Consider the following 16,293-nt stretch of genomic DNA (forward strand, 5'->3'; position numbering starts at 1 on the left):
AAATATTTTCAGTAATGATTTTATTCAGAGAGATACAGGAAAGCCAAAACGTTGACAGACAGACTATAACACCTAACTGAATGTAGGGATGCTGTTTGTCTCTGCTCACGGACCCACACATGAACACAACAATTAACGACTTGATACACTTGCTTGAAATGTGAGCCGAGCAGGAAAATGAAACTTTTTATGAAGCTCTTCGGGAATCAAAAGGTGATGAATACATACGTGCAGGGAGTATGAGGGCTGCTTTTCTCTGTCCAGTGGTTTTAGGGCGTACAGGAATCCAGACTCCACTCCGAAAATGCCCTCGTCATCACCGCTTACTGTCAGATCAGCGTATGTTAACGGGAGGTCTGGCAGCTGTGGGGGGAAACCCAGAGAGTGACACTGAGTTCAAGGACAGGGATGTTTGTCCACACTTTTCTACAAGTTCAGTCTTAGACGTTGGTTGCACATTCAGCTTCTTATGATCCACACAATCTCAAACACATTCAGCAGTGTTGAGGTCTGGACACAGTGATGCTCTTCTTGATCAGCTACACGTCCTTTCAGACCCACAGCGCTGAGTGGTCTTCTCACAGTGGAAGGATGAACAGAAACACCTGTGGATGTTTTCAGATCTGAAGCAGCTTGATTTTCTCCTCTTTCTCTCAAAGATGGGAGCTTTCAGTGCTGTTTATCTGATGGGGCAGTTTTGGTGTCGACCAGGTCTTGTTAGGAGTTCCGTTTTTCATATTTTAATTTTCATGTCTTTATGCAAGTGAATTTATCTTAAGTCTACACTGTTAAAAATGAGAGGTCAGCTCAAATCAAAATGATATAGTAACTGATTACATGGCTTTTCTTGAGTTGACTCAACTTGGACACACAACTCAAATTTCTTAGTTGAGTCAAAAGTTCTCTTAATGTTTTTAGTTCTGCCCCTCAGTTACGTAAACAAAATGAACTTGTTTTTTTTTATACACTCAACTTCCTCACCAGCCAAGACTCTCTCCATCACACCATCCTGCAAGACATTGAGTACACACTCATGGTTGGCTATGGCATCGCTGGGGCTCAAACTTACAATCTCAGTTCACTGCTCAGTCCACTGCACTACTCAGCAACACATGAAGCAACTCTGATTTTATGTCTACAAATGTTTAATGCACAGGAGAAAAAATTTGTTGTTTTGTCTTTGAAGTGTGGCATCATTTCATGTGGTGCAGCTGTGTAATAATTCATCCCAGCATCAGGAGGTTGTGAGTTTGAATCCCAGCAATACCACAGCGGTCCATTGTCCCAAGAGGAGAATATGCCAGACGGCACTGTGGGGCTAGTGGGGAAACTGAGTTAAAAACACATTCAGTTTAGTTTCTCTAACCAAGATGCAGATCTAAGAAACAGCTTGGAGAATTTTTGACTCAACTAAGACCTTTGAGTTGTGTGAACTCGACATTTACGGCATTTGGCTGATGCTCTTATACAGAGCGACTTACAACTTGATCATTTTACACAAGTAGGCGAAGTGTTAGGAATCTTGCCCAAGGACTCTTATTGGTACAGTGTAGGGTGTTTACCCAGGTGGGGGATTGAACCCCAGTCTACAGCGTAGAAGGCAGAGGTGTCAACCACTACACTACAAGTTGACTCAACTCAAGAAAAGCCATGAAATCAGTTACTAAATCATTTTAAGTTGAGCTGACCTCTCATTTTTTACAGTGTGATCTGCTCAGAGATATCTTCTGAAAAATGAATTGTGTACTTATTTGGACTGGAACTTAAATAAATAATACTGTACTTGAAGCAATAGAGCTACACCGTTAAACAAAACCCTCTAGTTTCAGCAATTTGGAGAAAGATCAGATTGCAAGTGCTTTGTATTGCAGATGTGTGGTCTAAGAAAGAAACACCACAACCGTCATCCCTTGTTAAGTATGACAGCGTGATATGTCACTGCAACTGACAGGCCTTTACCATTTATTTGGTGCTTTGAAGTCAAGGCGCTTAATTTGTATCTTGCTCACAGTTTGCTTTGACAGCCAGCATTGTGCATGAGGCAAGGCGCTGGTGGAGGCCAAGGGCTAAAGCGCAGCTTTCTGTCATTCCAAACTGTGGAAACAAGGATGCCATGTTTTTGACTGCCCCCTCTCACTGACCCCCCCACGGGTAAAGGGACGGCTGCTGTTGACAGCGTTAAGTCCCTTGCACGGTTAGCACTAAGGCACGTGCTATAAAACTGGGTTAAACCTGGTATGGGGTGCTGCATGCTTGGTGCCAGTGTTCAATAAAAGCACATCCCCACTGAGCAGCAGGGTTTGTTGCATCTCCAAGGCCATGAATACCACACAGTGCCAGTGCCACGCCAGCAATTCTCAGCTTGCTGAAAACCCAAAGGCTTTAATTCAATAGGGCTCTTAGGGAATGGAGGTGCTTTGGCTTTGCAGTGGCCTTCAAAGAACAGCATGCATTGCTTGCTATTCATTTAAAGGGACGGTGTCATGGAAAACGTTCAGGAATTGTTTGAAGATGCATTTACAGTCATATGCAAATGTTTTGCCACCGCTGGTCTAACTAGTGAAGTGAAAATGAGGACAAATTCTCCACAGAAAACACACTGCTGTCCTTATATAACATAAAATGTGGCTTGTGCAAAGGATGGCAAAATTTGATTTTATTTTATGGAAAACACTGAGTCCAAATCTTCAAATGGTAGCATAGGTAAGATGAGTCTTCAAGGACAGTGCAGAATGACTGAAGGCCTAACTGCTCACAGCATGACGCAGGCGGCACAGTGCAGCTCTCGGTAAGACACTACCCTGGCTCTTATCACTGAAAACATTTCCCTTTAACCCATGCTTGCTTGGGTGTATGGATAGGTGCATACACAAGGGAAAAAATGTATTAGTCCTGGGAGCAGGGATGTAGAAAACAGCATTCAAATGAAGGGCACAAAGACTCACCAGTGAGTCACAGCCCATTTTTCTTACTTATTTTTGAAAGCCTGAATAAACACTGTATAGCCACCGTTATGTCCCTTCAGTGCAAACAGAGTTGGGATAATTAACCACCCGCCCTCATGCACGTCATCAAAATGAACTTGAAGTGCATTCTGATAGCTTGGCATCAACATGCAGATTGCAGCGAGAGGAGTGGCCCTTACACTCTGATTTTCCTTTCACAAAATGCCTTCAATTACAGTGTCAGAGTGAAAAAGCAGTGCAGCGGAGAGCAACCTGCCCATTACCAATTGGCATGTGACGAAGATGCCCGCCGCCTTGAACGCGGGACGGATGGCAGTTGGGCTTTGTGCAGGAGCTCCATATTTAGTCCAGTGACGAAGGGACTGGTGCGTGAGCAGCCAGCTCATAATTACACCTTGAGCTCTTGGTGCTGTGTGAAAGAGGGACATGAACAAAGTGTACAAAAGCTCTCCGCTTTCCGAGTCTTTTCCCCCCTCTTTGAGAGGGTCTTTAATACGCTGCTCTCAAACCCGCAGTCTGATTCATAGCACAAGGGTGGCCAATAATAGCTGCTCCACAAAAAAGCAATAGGTAGAGCGATTTCGTCCACTGTGATTTGTGACGTTTTAATGACATCGGATAAAGAACTCAATTGTATGTGATTTCTTTAAAGCTTTGACTGTGGAATATTTTGTTGCTATTACTTCCTTCGATTTTCTGAAAGGCCTTCTGCACATATCCAAAATAGTGGACCTGTTGGAGCAGGTTCTGCACTCATTTTGCAGAAATGAGTTCAGCAGAAGATTCGAGAAACAGTGTCACTTTGTCCTTTTAGGGAGGGACTCACCTTGGTGAGGTACCATGGGAAAATACCATCATAGTTTTCTGGAACACCAATCTTAAGGTGTGCGGCCTCTCCATGCAAACGAGCCAGAGAAAGCACCAGCTAAGACCGAGAAAGAACATTCGTTCGTTATTCACTAGCAAAGATAACAAAGACAAAACTTGTTGTTATACATTATTACATAAAACGTTATGTAATCACTGTGATGACAACACCTCGTATCTCCAGAATGGTGACTTAAAGGAGAAGGAAAAACTTTCTAAATTTTTGAATGGACGATGAGGGAACCAGACTTTTTTTTCCAAGTAATTGAGGACCGATTCAATCAGTCTGTTCTTCATTTTAGCATTTTAACAGATTTTGAAGGTGGTTTTGTTCTGACAGTGACACCACACACTGACCACTGAGCCACTTCATTAAGCTCACCTCCTTGTTTCTACACTCACTGTCCATTTTATCAGCTCCACTTACTGTATAGCTGCACTTTGTAGTTCTACAGTTACAGACTGTAGTCCATCTGTTTCTCTGATACTTTGTTAGCCCACTTTTACCCTGTTCCTCAGTGGTCAGGACCCTCACAGAGCAGGTATTATTTGGGTGGCAGGTCATTTTCAGCACTGCAGTAACACTGACATGGTAGGGGTGTTTTAATGTGTGCTGCGCTGGTGAAAGTGGATCAGACACAGCAGTGCTCGGTCTCCAAGTAGCATGGTGGTGTTTGGACAAAGGCAATTTAATGGCTATTCATTCATCGTTAGAAACATTAGCATTCTCGATTGAACTACTCCATCAAGTGAACATAACTCTTTCCCAAATTGATTTACATCTATCACAGGTAGTACTGGTCTGAGTGGATCAGACACAGCAGTGCTGCTGGAGTTTTTAACCACCTCAGTGTCGCTGCTGAACAGTCCACCCACCAAAATTATCCAGCCAACAGTGTCTTGTGGGCAGCATCCTGTGACCACTGATGAAGGACTAGAGAATGACCAACACAAACTGCAGCAGCAGATGAGCTGTCGTCTCTGACTTTACATCTACGAGGTGAACAAGGTAGGAGCGTCCAATAGAGTGGACAGTGAGTGTGGACATAGTGTTTAAAAACTCCAGCAGCACTGCTGTGTCTGATCCACTCATACCAGCGCAACATACACTAACACACCACCACCACATCAATGTCACTGCTGAGAATGATCCACCACCCAAATAGCACCTGCTCTGTGAGGGTCCATGGGGGTCCTGACCACTGAAGAACAGGGTAAAAGGGGGTAACAAAGTATCAGAGAAACAGATGGACTCCAGTCTGTAACTGTAGAACTACAAAGTGCTCCTGTAAGGTCAGAGGGACTGATAAAATGGACAATGAGTGTAGAAACAAGCCGTTAAACTTAATTAAGTGACCATGTATTATTACATTATAATGGAAAATGACATATGCCCTTAATGGACGTTACCAAAGTTACTATTCTCATTAAACATTATCATACAGGAGGCTGAGCTGGAGGTGGCGGAGATGAAGATGCTGAGATTTTCGTTGGGAGTGACAAGGATGGACAAGATTAGAAATGACCAGATCAGAGGGACAGTGAAGGTGGAGCAGTTTGGAGATAAAGCCAGAGAGGCCAGGTTGAGATGGTTTGGACATGTGTTGAGGAGGAATAGTGGATATATTGGGCAAAGAATGTTGGAGATGGAGCTGCCGGGCAGAAGGAGAAGAGGTAGACCTTAGAGAAGGTTTATGGATGTAGTGAAAGTGGACATGGAGATGGTTGGTGTGAAAGTAGAGGAGGCAGTGGATAGGGCAAGATGGAGGCAGATGATCCGCTGTGGCGACCCCTAAAGGGAGCAGCCGAAAGACGAAGAAGAAGAAGATGCAAACTACATAAGATTGCATACACTCTGTGCATACAGTATACACATACAGTAAAACAGAAGACCTACATTCAGTGTCATGATCCATGAGGAGACCTTATCCATTGTGCGCACTGTGGCTTGTTGTCTGGTGAAAAAAATCATGTTTCATTATCTTACGCATAGGAAAACACAGGAACTTAACAAGAAGTGCATCGGCATTAGTTACCATTTACAAAGCAGTAATTACATATTGCATATAAACAGCTTTTGCCAGTAATGTCTTATGAAGTGAACGACAATGTATTGGCATAAGGATGCTTAAAGGAACACGAGGAACATTGGTTTCATTTATAACACTGTTATAAAGTGTCCTTCCTGAGTAATAAGACATAATACAGAGATGTAAGTTATTTTGCGAGTACTTGCATAAGCTGTTCTTATAAATAAATACCACATTACAGGTGTAGGGCCTATGTAGGGCTTTGCAGGCAGCCTTCAAATAAAGCGTTACCCACTTTGCCCCTAGGGCAATGTTCCTAAAGACGACATTCATATGTGACTACAAAATGACGTCATTTTCAAAATACAGCTCACAAGACACCACAAAGCACCTTCAATTATGAAGAAAACTCGATCTAATGCCTGAGAAACATTTAACTGCAGGCGCAAGGCTTTAACAGAGGACCGATGCAGGGCAAGGCATGCACTCTCATTCTTTTCTTTGGCAAAAGAAGGCAGTTAAGAGTACCGAGCCTGTTAATGTGACATCATGTAGGCTGTGGTGCATTTACCAGAGTTCAAAGAAAGATTCAAAGAAAGCGCAGGAATAAAAGTGCAACAATTTTTTTTTTGAGGTAAAGCGGTCAAATCAGTAGTTTAAAGGGAAACATCCCAGTTTTTTTCTTTTTCTTTCATTAATTAATGGGTTAAGATGTTAACAAAGTCATTCAGAGTGGTCTGGTGTGGAGTGCCCTGTTTTAGAGAAACTTGCCAAATCAGGATTATTCACAGTGGTGGTGATAGGAACCAGACGTCCGAAGAGTTTAACGAAGCCCAAAAGCTACACCACATCAACTTAGTTTGTCCTGATAATTGTGCATCATGCCTGAGATGTTGTTTTACAGTACTTTTCAGCTCATGTTTTTGGCCAAAAATTCACAAATGCATAAAATGATCACATTAATGGCAGAGATGTGCAGAGGTATAATGGTCCATGTTAAATTCTGAAGACATGCGCAGGATCGCTGGTCACTTTTGTAGCAAATAAAGTGGCTATATTGCACTGTAGACCCCTGGTTCCTACCACCACCATTATAAAGACAGCTCGGTATGTTTTTCTGCAATGACCATTCCAGATCTGACCACTCTGAATGATTTTGCTATGCTATCAAAAGTTGAATTATTGTCAAAAGAGTCAGTAAAATATCCCTAAAATCTACTGATTGAATGAGTCCAGCCTAAAAACTCACTCAGTGTGTTTCAGATGTTCTGTTCTTTGTTGGTTATGCATGAAAAGAATAGGCCAATGTAAACCGAGCCAGTATCAGCATTGCAGGTAGATTGATGGTTTATCATCACAAATCAACAAGCAATTAACCAAGTTCTTAACTTTAGAGAAGCTATGAACAAAGGAGTCCCTCTTACCTTGTCCTCAGTCTTGCAGTCTTCTCCGCTCCTGAACAAAGACACAAATGGCCGAAGTGTGAGAGAACGGCGTCTACCTTCAAGGAGATTAATGTTTAACTTTTTTAATTGGACACGAAACCCTTTAACTGCTTTGTTTCCTGTCATTACAAAGCTGGTCAACAGGTCCCCGAAACAATTCCACGCCTGCATATGCATGAGGGAACACATTGCCTGCGGTTCCTGAGGTAATCTTCTCATTTGTGTGTGTGTGTGTGTGTGTGTGTGTGTGTATGTGTGTGTGCGAGCAGAAGACAGGAATGCTGCTGTTTTAATCACCATTTTATTATAAAATCAATGTAAACATGTAATAAAATTAACAATCCAATAATATTAAATGGAAGTGCAAATCAAACATTTTGAAAAAAACAGCTCACAAACACATAATTTATTGCTTCTATGCCATTCAGTCACACCTCCCCTTTTAAATATTAGTGTAATGATTAAATGGGTCAAACTGTCTCAGTTCCAAGCTTCTAGCCCCCCACCCCACCCACTCAACCCCCACCCCAAAGCTTGTCATGTATGTTTTAGCTGAGGTACGAACCTGCGCACTCAGATTCAAGTAAATATGATTCCGTGTCTCATATCGATACAGAAAACTAATTGTGCTCGTTCACGTACATGAGAAGTGAACCCCACTGCTGAGAGCTGTACACCAGTACAACAGCTGCTGCCTTCACAAGGACGCTTTCCCCACTTTGCTGTTTCTGCTGCGAAGCTCTCCGTCCACACCCAGATGGCTTTGAGAACTCGCTGTCTACTCACACAGCTAGGATTCAATGACTCTACATGTTAAGGCAGCAAATGAAAACAGAAGAAAAAAAAAAAAAATTAAAATGTAATAGAAACTTAAAGAGCTTCATGCAGGTCTATCAACATTGACTTCGTCAGCATTGTCTCGTATAACCTTGATCTATTTTACAATAGAAAATATGCAAATCTCTGTACAGTAGTCTAGTCCTTGGGTTTCACACACAGCTTCTGGTCTCAGCAGCTTCGCCAAAGGGCCAGCGAGGAGCGTCCGGCTCTTTCAGAGCACTGAAAGGTCGTGACAGGATTTGGACTTCTGCCTGAAGGCCATCTTCTTGTTCTTGCGGGCGACCATACGACCCAGGAAGCGCTTGGCCTTCTTGCTGATGCTCTCGCGGCGCTTGCAGTTGGCCATGCGGCGCGCGTTCTCCTCCTTGCTGTCCTTGCGAAGGCGGATCTGCCGGACGATGCCCTCGAAGAGCATACGGACATTGTGGTGCAGAGAGGCCGACGTCTCGATGAACTTGCAGTCGAAAACCACCGCGCAGGCCCTGCCCTCTAGAGTGGACAGAAAAGAGGATACAGACACAGGTTAGAGGTGAGTGCCTCATTTTAGGGGATGTAAAGTGATGAGATTATTAAAGAGGGTAAAAATTCATCAGTTTCAAAGCACTGACTGTGGAACTTTTTAGTAGATTATTTTTAATATTCAGTAAAGTTTGTGCTCAGTTTTTTGGCTTGAAGTCCAGAAAACATTTCAATGTATTGTTTCATTCATTTGCAAAATAATCCTAGTTTAATGGAAATATTTGGGCTGCCATGATCCGCTGAATCTTTCCTGAAAGAATGGGAAAGTCATGGGAAAATCTAAGCTTTCATGATGCATCGAATCATTTCTGAAAGAATCTCAATCAAATCAAAACAGGGTGAAATTTGGTGAAATCATGACCGACTGAATCATTTCTGAAAGAGCCCCTATTGAATTGAATCATCGTAAAATCTGAGCTGTCATGATGCATCGAATCATTTCCGAAACGATCGTAATCTAATTGATCTTGAGGTCATAGATGTATAACATGGCTGTGATCCCAGGCTACCAAACCTCGGGGAGCGAAGGCAGCCTTCACTTCAACTACCTGAACTGGCTGGACAAAGTAGGCGGGGTCACGTCTGGCAGACGGTGGGTGACTCACCTTCTACAGAAACTTCTCTGGAGCGCACCAGGTCACTCTTGTTGCCCACCAGGATGATGGGGATGTTTTCGGACTGCCGTGCCCGGCGGAGCTGGATGCGGAGCTCTGAAGCTTTCTCAAAGCTGGACTTGTCCGTCACGGAGTAGACGATGATATAGGCGTCCCCCATACGCATGCACTGATCCTTCAGCCACTGACTGTTATCCTGTGATACAATATGACCAACCAGTTCATACAAAATGTAGTTTATGTCAAATTGATTCTGCACTTTTATGCACTGTTGTCAATCAAATGTGCTCACCTGCTCCCATACGTCATACAACAGGATATTCGCCTCCTCTTCATCCACCACAATTGATCTGTCATAGGTGTTTCCTGCAAAAGAGCAGAAGGTCTTGGCATCAACTCAATATAATGACGACGCTGCTTTTCAAAATCACTGATCACTAGGATTATCTTAAAAACATCTGTCGAGGTCGGCGCTGCCCTTTAGAGCTGTTGTATCAATCACACCATGTTCTAGCAGCAACTGTCTGGTGGGAATGAATGCAATAGGTACCAGAGGAAGATATCCATAATCAATGTGCCTCTGATTTGTCGCCCAAATAATATATTCCACACTATCTGGCGATGCAGTTCTAATGTAGTGGCACGGTCTAAACTGTGGGATGCCCTTGAGATGCACCCTCTTCAGAAAGACATGTAATTATATGCAGATTTCAGACCGTTTAAATAGCATTCAGCTTGTTTAGTCTGTTTGGACAGATGGTTTAGTCTGGTTTGCTGATGGCCAGGTTGTCATAAAGATGCCCTCAGGAAAATTTCAACTGCGTTTTTTTTTTTTTTTTTTTTTTTTTACATCTAATTGTCCTTTGAACACACCACAGCAGTCTTAGAGCTGATGTAGCAATACTTGATCTTCAACTTGAACCCTACAGATACCAAAGCGTCCCCAGAGGACATTTACCTGCATCCTCACAGTCGTGGCTGTCCTCCACTCCTCCGAATATTCTCGCCAGGCTGGACTTCCCTACGCCATTCTCTCCCAGGAGGACGACCTTGTAGATCTGTCCCTCGGAGTCGCTGCCGGAGGAGATGACCGAGTCGGAGGAGTCGGAGACGCAGCTGTGGCGGTGCTGCTCTCCGGGGCTGTAGGATGTGCAACGTGTCAGGCTGGACAGATCGGAAGTCTGAATGGAGGGGGCGGTGGAGCGCAGCTCGCGGTCGTCCACGGGCATGCTCCTCCTGTGAAGGCTCTGGAGGTGGACGGGAAACGGCATGCTCCCTCTCCTCTTGTCCATGTTCCTCAACTTGTCACCTTTGTTCAAAGTCATGGTCTCCTCTGCACCTGTCTGCCGGACACAAGGCAAGTCTGTTAGGGCTTCAGTGGTCAGACAATACTCATATACAAGGTTCTAACTTCTGCTTATGACAGACATCAAGACATATCTCTCTATGGTCTTCGTCAAAACAGGACAAATATACACGAAGCCTCAAGAACGAAACGACTTTGGGTCATTTTCAGCAGGGTCACAACTACAAGACAGCCTGAAAAAAGCACGGACCTGCCAAACCAGCCTGCTTAAAATAAAGGGACCTACATGTAAAGATGTCCAATGTCCTCCGGAAGAAGCTCAGAACTCCAGAAAGATCCAAAAACGAAAGTCCTAAAGATCCGTGTGGCTGCTGCTGTTGGGCTGTAGCTCCTTCAGGCAGAGCGCCTCTCTGATGAGCCAGTGAACAGACGGATCCCCTTATTTATGGCCAGGCAGAGTCCGTGACGTCAGCGCCAGGCAGGGCTCGCCTCCCTGTAGTAGTGACGCCACTCCGTATGGGTTATAGCGAAGGGGGAGGGGGGGTTGTGATTCAAAACTGGGAAAGGTAGAGGGGGAATCTCCCTCCTACCCCTCCCTCCCCCATCCTTCCCGCGTGCTGATGTCACCATTCATGTTTTCAGCCGTGTGAGTGGTTTCTGTACAGAAGCTCTTCTACATCACCCCAAATCACACGCGTCACGCGGCCAGAGAGCTGAAGATGCTCGGAGAACGAGCTAAAAGAAAGAAAGAAAGAAAGAAAGAAAGAAAGAAAGAAAGAAAGACGTATTTATCTGTTTATGTCACTCTGCCTTACTCTTTCTTTTTATAGCTCGCTGAGAAACACGCCGCCCGTGCTGGACCAGCAGGACCACCGAGCTTTAAATTAGCGATGATTCATTCATTCAGCCTCAGCTGTCCAGGTGACCCCGACTGCCCACACATGAGCCAAGGTGAACGCAGAAATGATACAATGTCGCCATCTAGTGTTGGCAGTGTGTATTGCGGATTAAGAACGCGTGAAGCCCTGCTGCTGACACGCTGTATAAATCAAAATAAAGATTTAATAAGGCGTGGGAACGACATAATTAAGTTGTGGCCACGACTTAGGAAAAACGAGGTAAATAAGCCGTGACCGTGACTTACCGTGACCTGACCGTTACACAGCCCTGCTGCTGACATTACCGTATAAATAAATATAATGTGTGGCCACAACTTAGTAAGACATTTAAGTCGTGGCCAAGATTTGATAAAGCATGGAAATGAGATAATTATGCCTTGACCACAGATTAATAAGGCATGATCTCATTCCCTGGACTTAAATATCTCGTTGCCAAGCCTAAGTCGTGGCCATGCATTAGGATCTCATCCTTTTTGCTAATAATAAAATAAATCTCATTATTTTTCCTTAAAATAATTTTAAGCATACATTATTTTGGGATATCCATAGTAGCGCTCCGTACTTAGTAATGAGTGGGAACAAGACAATAAAGCTTTGACCACAGCTCAAAAGGCACGATATCATTCCCATTCCACAACTTAATTATCATTCCTATGCCTTACTAAGTCATGGCCACAACTTAATTATTTCGTTTCCACGCCTTACTAAGTCATGCTACGCATTCGGATCTCGTTCCCTCACATTAATATGGCGAGGCCACGCATTATTTTTATTTATACAGGATGTCAACAGCAGGGCTCTGTAAAAATAACTTACCCTTTGAGATAAAAGCATACTTAAGTACCTTAACTGTTTACTTATTAGTATAAAAAAATCAAAAAAGAGTATTTATTTTATTTCATGTATTTTAGGGAAATTTACCTAAAATATTGTTTTCTGTATTTTAAAAACTCTTGATTTAAAGGAGTCGTGTTAAATTGTACTTTAGTATATTGTGAGAAAATACTGTTTAAATGGATGCATTTCTTAAGATACTGAAGGACAAAAAAAGTGTACCCTCTTGAAAAAGAACCATTGGAAGCCATTTGGGTCAAAACGTAAGGGTTTTAACTTCTAACAGGGAAATTGGCTTAATGGTTTCCAACAGAGACTGCTAGTTTCCTGTAAAACACCTTTAAAAACCATTAGGAAACCATCAACTGCAATGAGAATCTGCTCTTGGTCACCTGTTAAACCATTAGGATCCTTTACATTGTGATTTAGACGTCACTGCAATGGCACTTCATGTCCACTTATTTATCTCTGCTGCTGTCCTGAATCAGTGCCCCCACTATATCACCCCTCAACTATACCACCCCTCAACTATATCACCCCTCAACTATACCACCCCTCAACTATATCACCCCTCCACTATAACACCCCTCCACTATATCACCCCTCCACTATATCACCCCTCAACTATACCACCCCTCAACTATATCACCCCTCCACTATAACACCCCTCCACTATATCACCCCTCCACTATAACACCCCTCCACTATATCACCCCTCCACTATATCACCCCTCCACTATATCACCCCTCCACTATATCATCCCTCCACTATAACACCCCTCCACTATATCACCCCTCCACTATATCACCCCTCCACTATATCACCCCTCCACTATAACACCCCTCCACTATATCATCCCTCCACTATAACACCCCTCCACTATATCACCCCTCCACTATATCACCCCTCCACTATAACACCCCTCCACTATATCACCCCTCCACTATAACACCCCTCCACTATATCATCCCTCCACTATAACACCCCTCCACTATACCACCCCTTAACTATATCACCCCTCCACTATAACACCCCTCCACTATATCACCCCTCCACTATATCATCCCTCCACTATATCACCCCTCCACTATAACACCCCTCCACTATATCATCCCTCCACTATAACACCCCTCCACTATATCACCCCTCCACTATATCACCCCTCCACTATATCACCCCTCCACTATAACAACCCTCCACTATATCATCCCTCCACTATAACACCCCTCCACTATATCACCCCTCCACTATAACACCCCTCCACTATATCACCCCTCCACTATATCACCCCTCCACATGTCACTCTATACATGTCACTTTATACATTACCAGTATTAAGACGTACACCTTCTACCTCGCACTCATGCTGCTGTTATTTGCACCTTCTATTTATTGTTTATGTTACTTTGGGAGTTAACTGGGACCTTGTACCACCTCATGTACCACATGTGATGCAAATGACAATAATATCCTTATCTTATCTTATCTTATCTTATCTTATCTTATCTTATCTTATCTTATCTTATCTTATCTTATATACTATAATTTGTGTCTTAACTAATGCTTAAGTTAATTTCATTGCAACATAAGCTGTTCCAATCCAAAACAGTGCAGTGGTATAAAGTCGTCACTACTGGCATGCTGTAGCAGTGAAAACATGTTCTGTGGAGATGAATCAGCTTCTCTATCAGTCAGTCTGATGGACGACTCTGGCTTTAGCGAACGTCACCTGTCTGACTGCACTGTGCCAACTGTAAAGTTTGGTGGAGGAGGGATGATGATATGGGGATTTTTTTCAGGGGTTGGTCTAGACCCCCTTACTTCCAGTGAAGGGAAATCTTTTGGACATTTTGGACAATTATATGCTTCAGACATTATAGGAACAGTTTGGCGTGCTGTTCCAGCATGACTGAGACCCAGAGCACAAAGCAAGGTCCATAGAGGCCTGGCTGGGTGAGTTTGGCGTGGAAGAACTTGACTGGGTCTCACAGAGCAAGGTCCATAGAGGCCTGGCTGGGTGAGTTTGGCGTGGAAGAACTTGACTGGCCCTCACAGAGCAAGGTCCATAGAGGCCTGGCTGGGTGAGTTTGGCGTGGAAGAACTTGACTGGCCCTCACAGAGCCCTGACCTCAACCCCAACGACCACCTTTGAGACGAACTAGAACAGAGACTGCAAGCCAGGCCCTCTCATCCAACATCTGTGTCTGACCTCACAAATGCTCTTCAGGATGAATGGGCAGTATTTCCCACAGACACTCATATAAATGGTCAGGATACAGGGGTTAGTGGTTGCACACTTCTTTAGCCTCTATTTTTACATTTTAACATTCAGCGTTTCTACTTTTTAACATTTCTTGCTCAACCACTATGAGTAAACGGCTTACGTGGGCATGACACCTGCATCCTGCTTTGTCCAGCAGGCTTGGATAATCTATAGAGGTCAGTAGACTGCTCTCTACATTAATCTTTGTTTTTTAGGCCTTAATGCACTTCAAGGTACTGCTGAAAAGCCACCTCATCCACTTCTGCTACCGCTTTGTATCGGTTTTCCCCAATTGAATTACTAAAGGAGTTTGTGGGATTCATTCTGAGGCACAACACCTACATCCTGTTTTGTCCGGCAGGCTTGTGAAGTGTGTTGTGCACCAGCCTCGAGGAACATTGAGCAAAGACCCCACTCTGATGTTTATGAGGGTTAGATTTACTCTGAGTCTTTGTCCAGCGCAAATATACAATTAAGTGTGGAGGTGGTGGAGATGTTTATCTCTGCTGCGTGTCACTGAGCTTCTGTGCTTGAGATGATGCACTGCAGGAGACGAGCTTTTGGATCACTCACTTCATTAGCATGTTAAGTGGACATGTGTTTGTACACTAACAGCCCTGTTTGTTATTAATAATGCTATAATAAGGAGGAGGTGGGCTGGTTTACGCCCACTAGCAATAGGAGGCTCATTGTCAGGCAGGCTGGAAAGGGAGACGAGCATATGGCCCCAGAAAACAGCCTGTTTATGGCAGTGTTGTGCCACGATAGATGAAAATGGTCAATCAGAGAAAAAGCAGGTGTGTAAGAAAGGGCGACCCCTTGTGGACACTTGCATAAATTACATGCTGCAGCAGCTAGGGCTGAACTCGCCGCTGCTACTGCTCCTCGGTATATTTAGTATTGAATATTTTTATGAAATGAGGAGTCTGCTGTGTTCTTTTGTTCTTTACATGTTTCAGAGCGTTCATTCGTGTTATTTTTTGCAAACCGCGAAAAAAGTGTTAAGAGGTGAAAAGGCTTAGCAGAGGATGGTTTCGATCCATCGACCTCTGGGTTATGGGCCCAGCACGCTTCCGCTGCGCCACTCTGCTCTACGCCGAAATATGTGGAAACCAACGTTTACATGCCTGTAAGGTTTTGGATATTATCGCTAAAAAGACATTAAATGTGACAATAACTATTTTATTCGCTCTATTTAAGGCGTGTGACAGTGTATTTCACACTCTCTTTCAAGAATACTAAAACTGATACGGACATTTATGCCACTTTTTGAATAATGTTGTACTCGTAGGTTCCAAATGTCATGAAGCAAGTCATACTTGAATGGTAACGTTATGACTATTGTAAGTTAGAGTTGTCGGTATTACAACCTCCTGTTTCTACCACGTCGCTGTTGAAGGTGAATTCCTGAACAAATTTCTGAATTATTCACTCCGAGAGGTGTAAACAGCGCCATTTAGTGTGGTTTGATGTGAACGGTTCGTTGTAGAGACTCAGACGTCTTTACAGTGGTGGTGATGGGAACCAGGCGTCACCATGCCTACAACACAGATATAGACGTTTTATTTACCATCCAGAACCACCAGAGAACCCATACGAGTCTTCTGAGTTGGTATATGTAATGTTGATGATGGTAGCATAGTCATACATCTGAAAAAATAAGTTTGCTTTAGGGACTATTTTGCCTTCCAACACCCAGCTTGAATCCC

The 16,293-nt window shown here is 43.6% G+C and overlaps 2 protein-coding genes and 1 non-coding gene across 4 annotated transcripts in view; all 3 read right to left on the reverse strand.

Annotated features, from left to right (window-relative positions):
- Positions 1–7,434, reverse strand: part of cdh16 (cadherin 16, KSP-cadherin) — a 71,980-nt gene extending 64,546 nt beyond the window's left edge. Inside the window, exons 1-4 of the mRNA XM_017723712.2 lie at positions 7,288–7,434; positions 5,731–5,788; positions 3,793–3,891; positions 229–363 (exon numbers count right to left, since the gene is read on the reverse strand). Of these exons, the coding sequence (XP_017579201.1) occupies positions 229–363; positions 3,793–3,891; positions 5,731–5,766 (270 nt within the window). The 5' untranslated portion in view covers positions 5,767–5,788; positions 7,288–7,434. The remainder of the gene's footprint in view (positions 1–228; positions 364–3,792; positions 3,892–5,730; positions 5,789–7,287) is intronic.
- A 159-nt stretch (positions 7,435–7,593) lies between these two features.
- Positions 7,594–11,013, reverse strand: rrad (Ras-related associated with diabetes). Of its 2 annotated transcripts, none has more exons than XM_017723708.2 (5): positions 10,874–11,013; positions 10,240–10,620; positions 9,574–9,647; positions 9,273–9,477; positions 7,594–8,637 (listed from the first exon to the last, which is right to left on the reverse strand). In XM_017723708.2, exons 2-5 carry the CDS (start codon positions 10,604–10,606, stop codon positions 8,360–8,362), a joined length of 924 nt encoding a protein of 307 aa, XP_017579197.1. In that variant the 5' UTR covers positions 10,607–10,620; positions 10,874–11,013; the 3' UTR covers positions 7,594–8,359. The 2 variants fall into 2 exon arrangements, with proteins under 2 accessions (XP_017579197.1, XP_017579196.1); XM_017723707.2 differs by having other exon boundaries at positions 10,240–10,624.
- Positions 11,014–15,603: 4,590 nt separating this feature from the next.
- On the reverse strand, positions 15,604–15,675 carry trnam-cau. Its single transcript has one exon. It is a non-coding gene; the product is annotated as a tRNA-Met (tRNA).
- Between the last annotated feature and the right edge of the window lie 618 nt (positions 15,676–16,293).

The sequence above is a fragment of the Pygocentrus nattereri genome, chromosome 25, assembly GCF_015220715.1.
Source record: "Pygocentrus nattereri isolate fPygNat1 chromosome 25, fPygNat1.pri, whole genome shotgun sequence".
NCBI classification, from domain to species: domain Eukaryota; kingdom Metazoa; phylum Chordata; class Actinopteri; order Characiformes; family Serrasalmidae; genus Pygocentrus; species Pygocentrus nattereri.

Bases quoted from the DNA above. Each gene is read 5' to 3' on its own strand.
- rrad (XM_017723708.2), bottom strand. From the start codon at position 10,606: ATGACTTTGAACAAAGGTGACAAGTTGAGGAACATGGACAAGAGGAGA. The intron at 9,648-10,239 runs GTAAATGTCCTC...GCTCTTTTGCAG, and splicing joins CCACGACTGTGAGGATGCAG to GAAACACCTATGACAGATCA. The intron at 9,478-9,573 runs GTGAGCACATTT...ATTGTATCACAG, and splicing joins TGTATGACGTATGGGAGCAG to GATAACAGTCAGTGGCTGAA.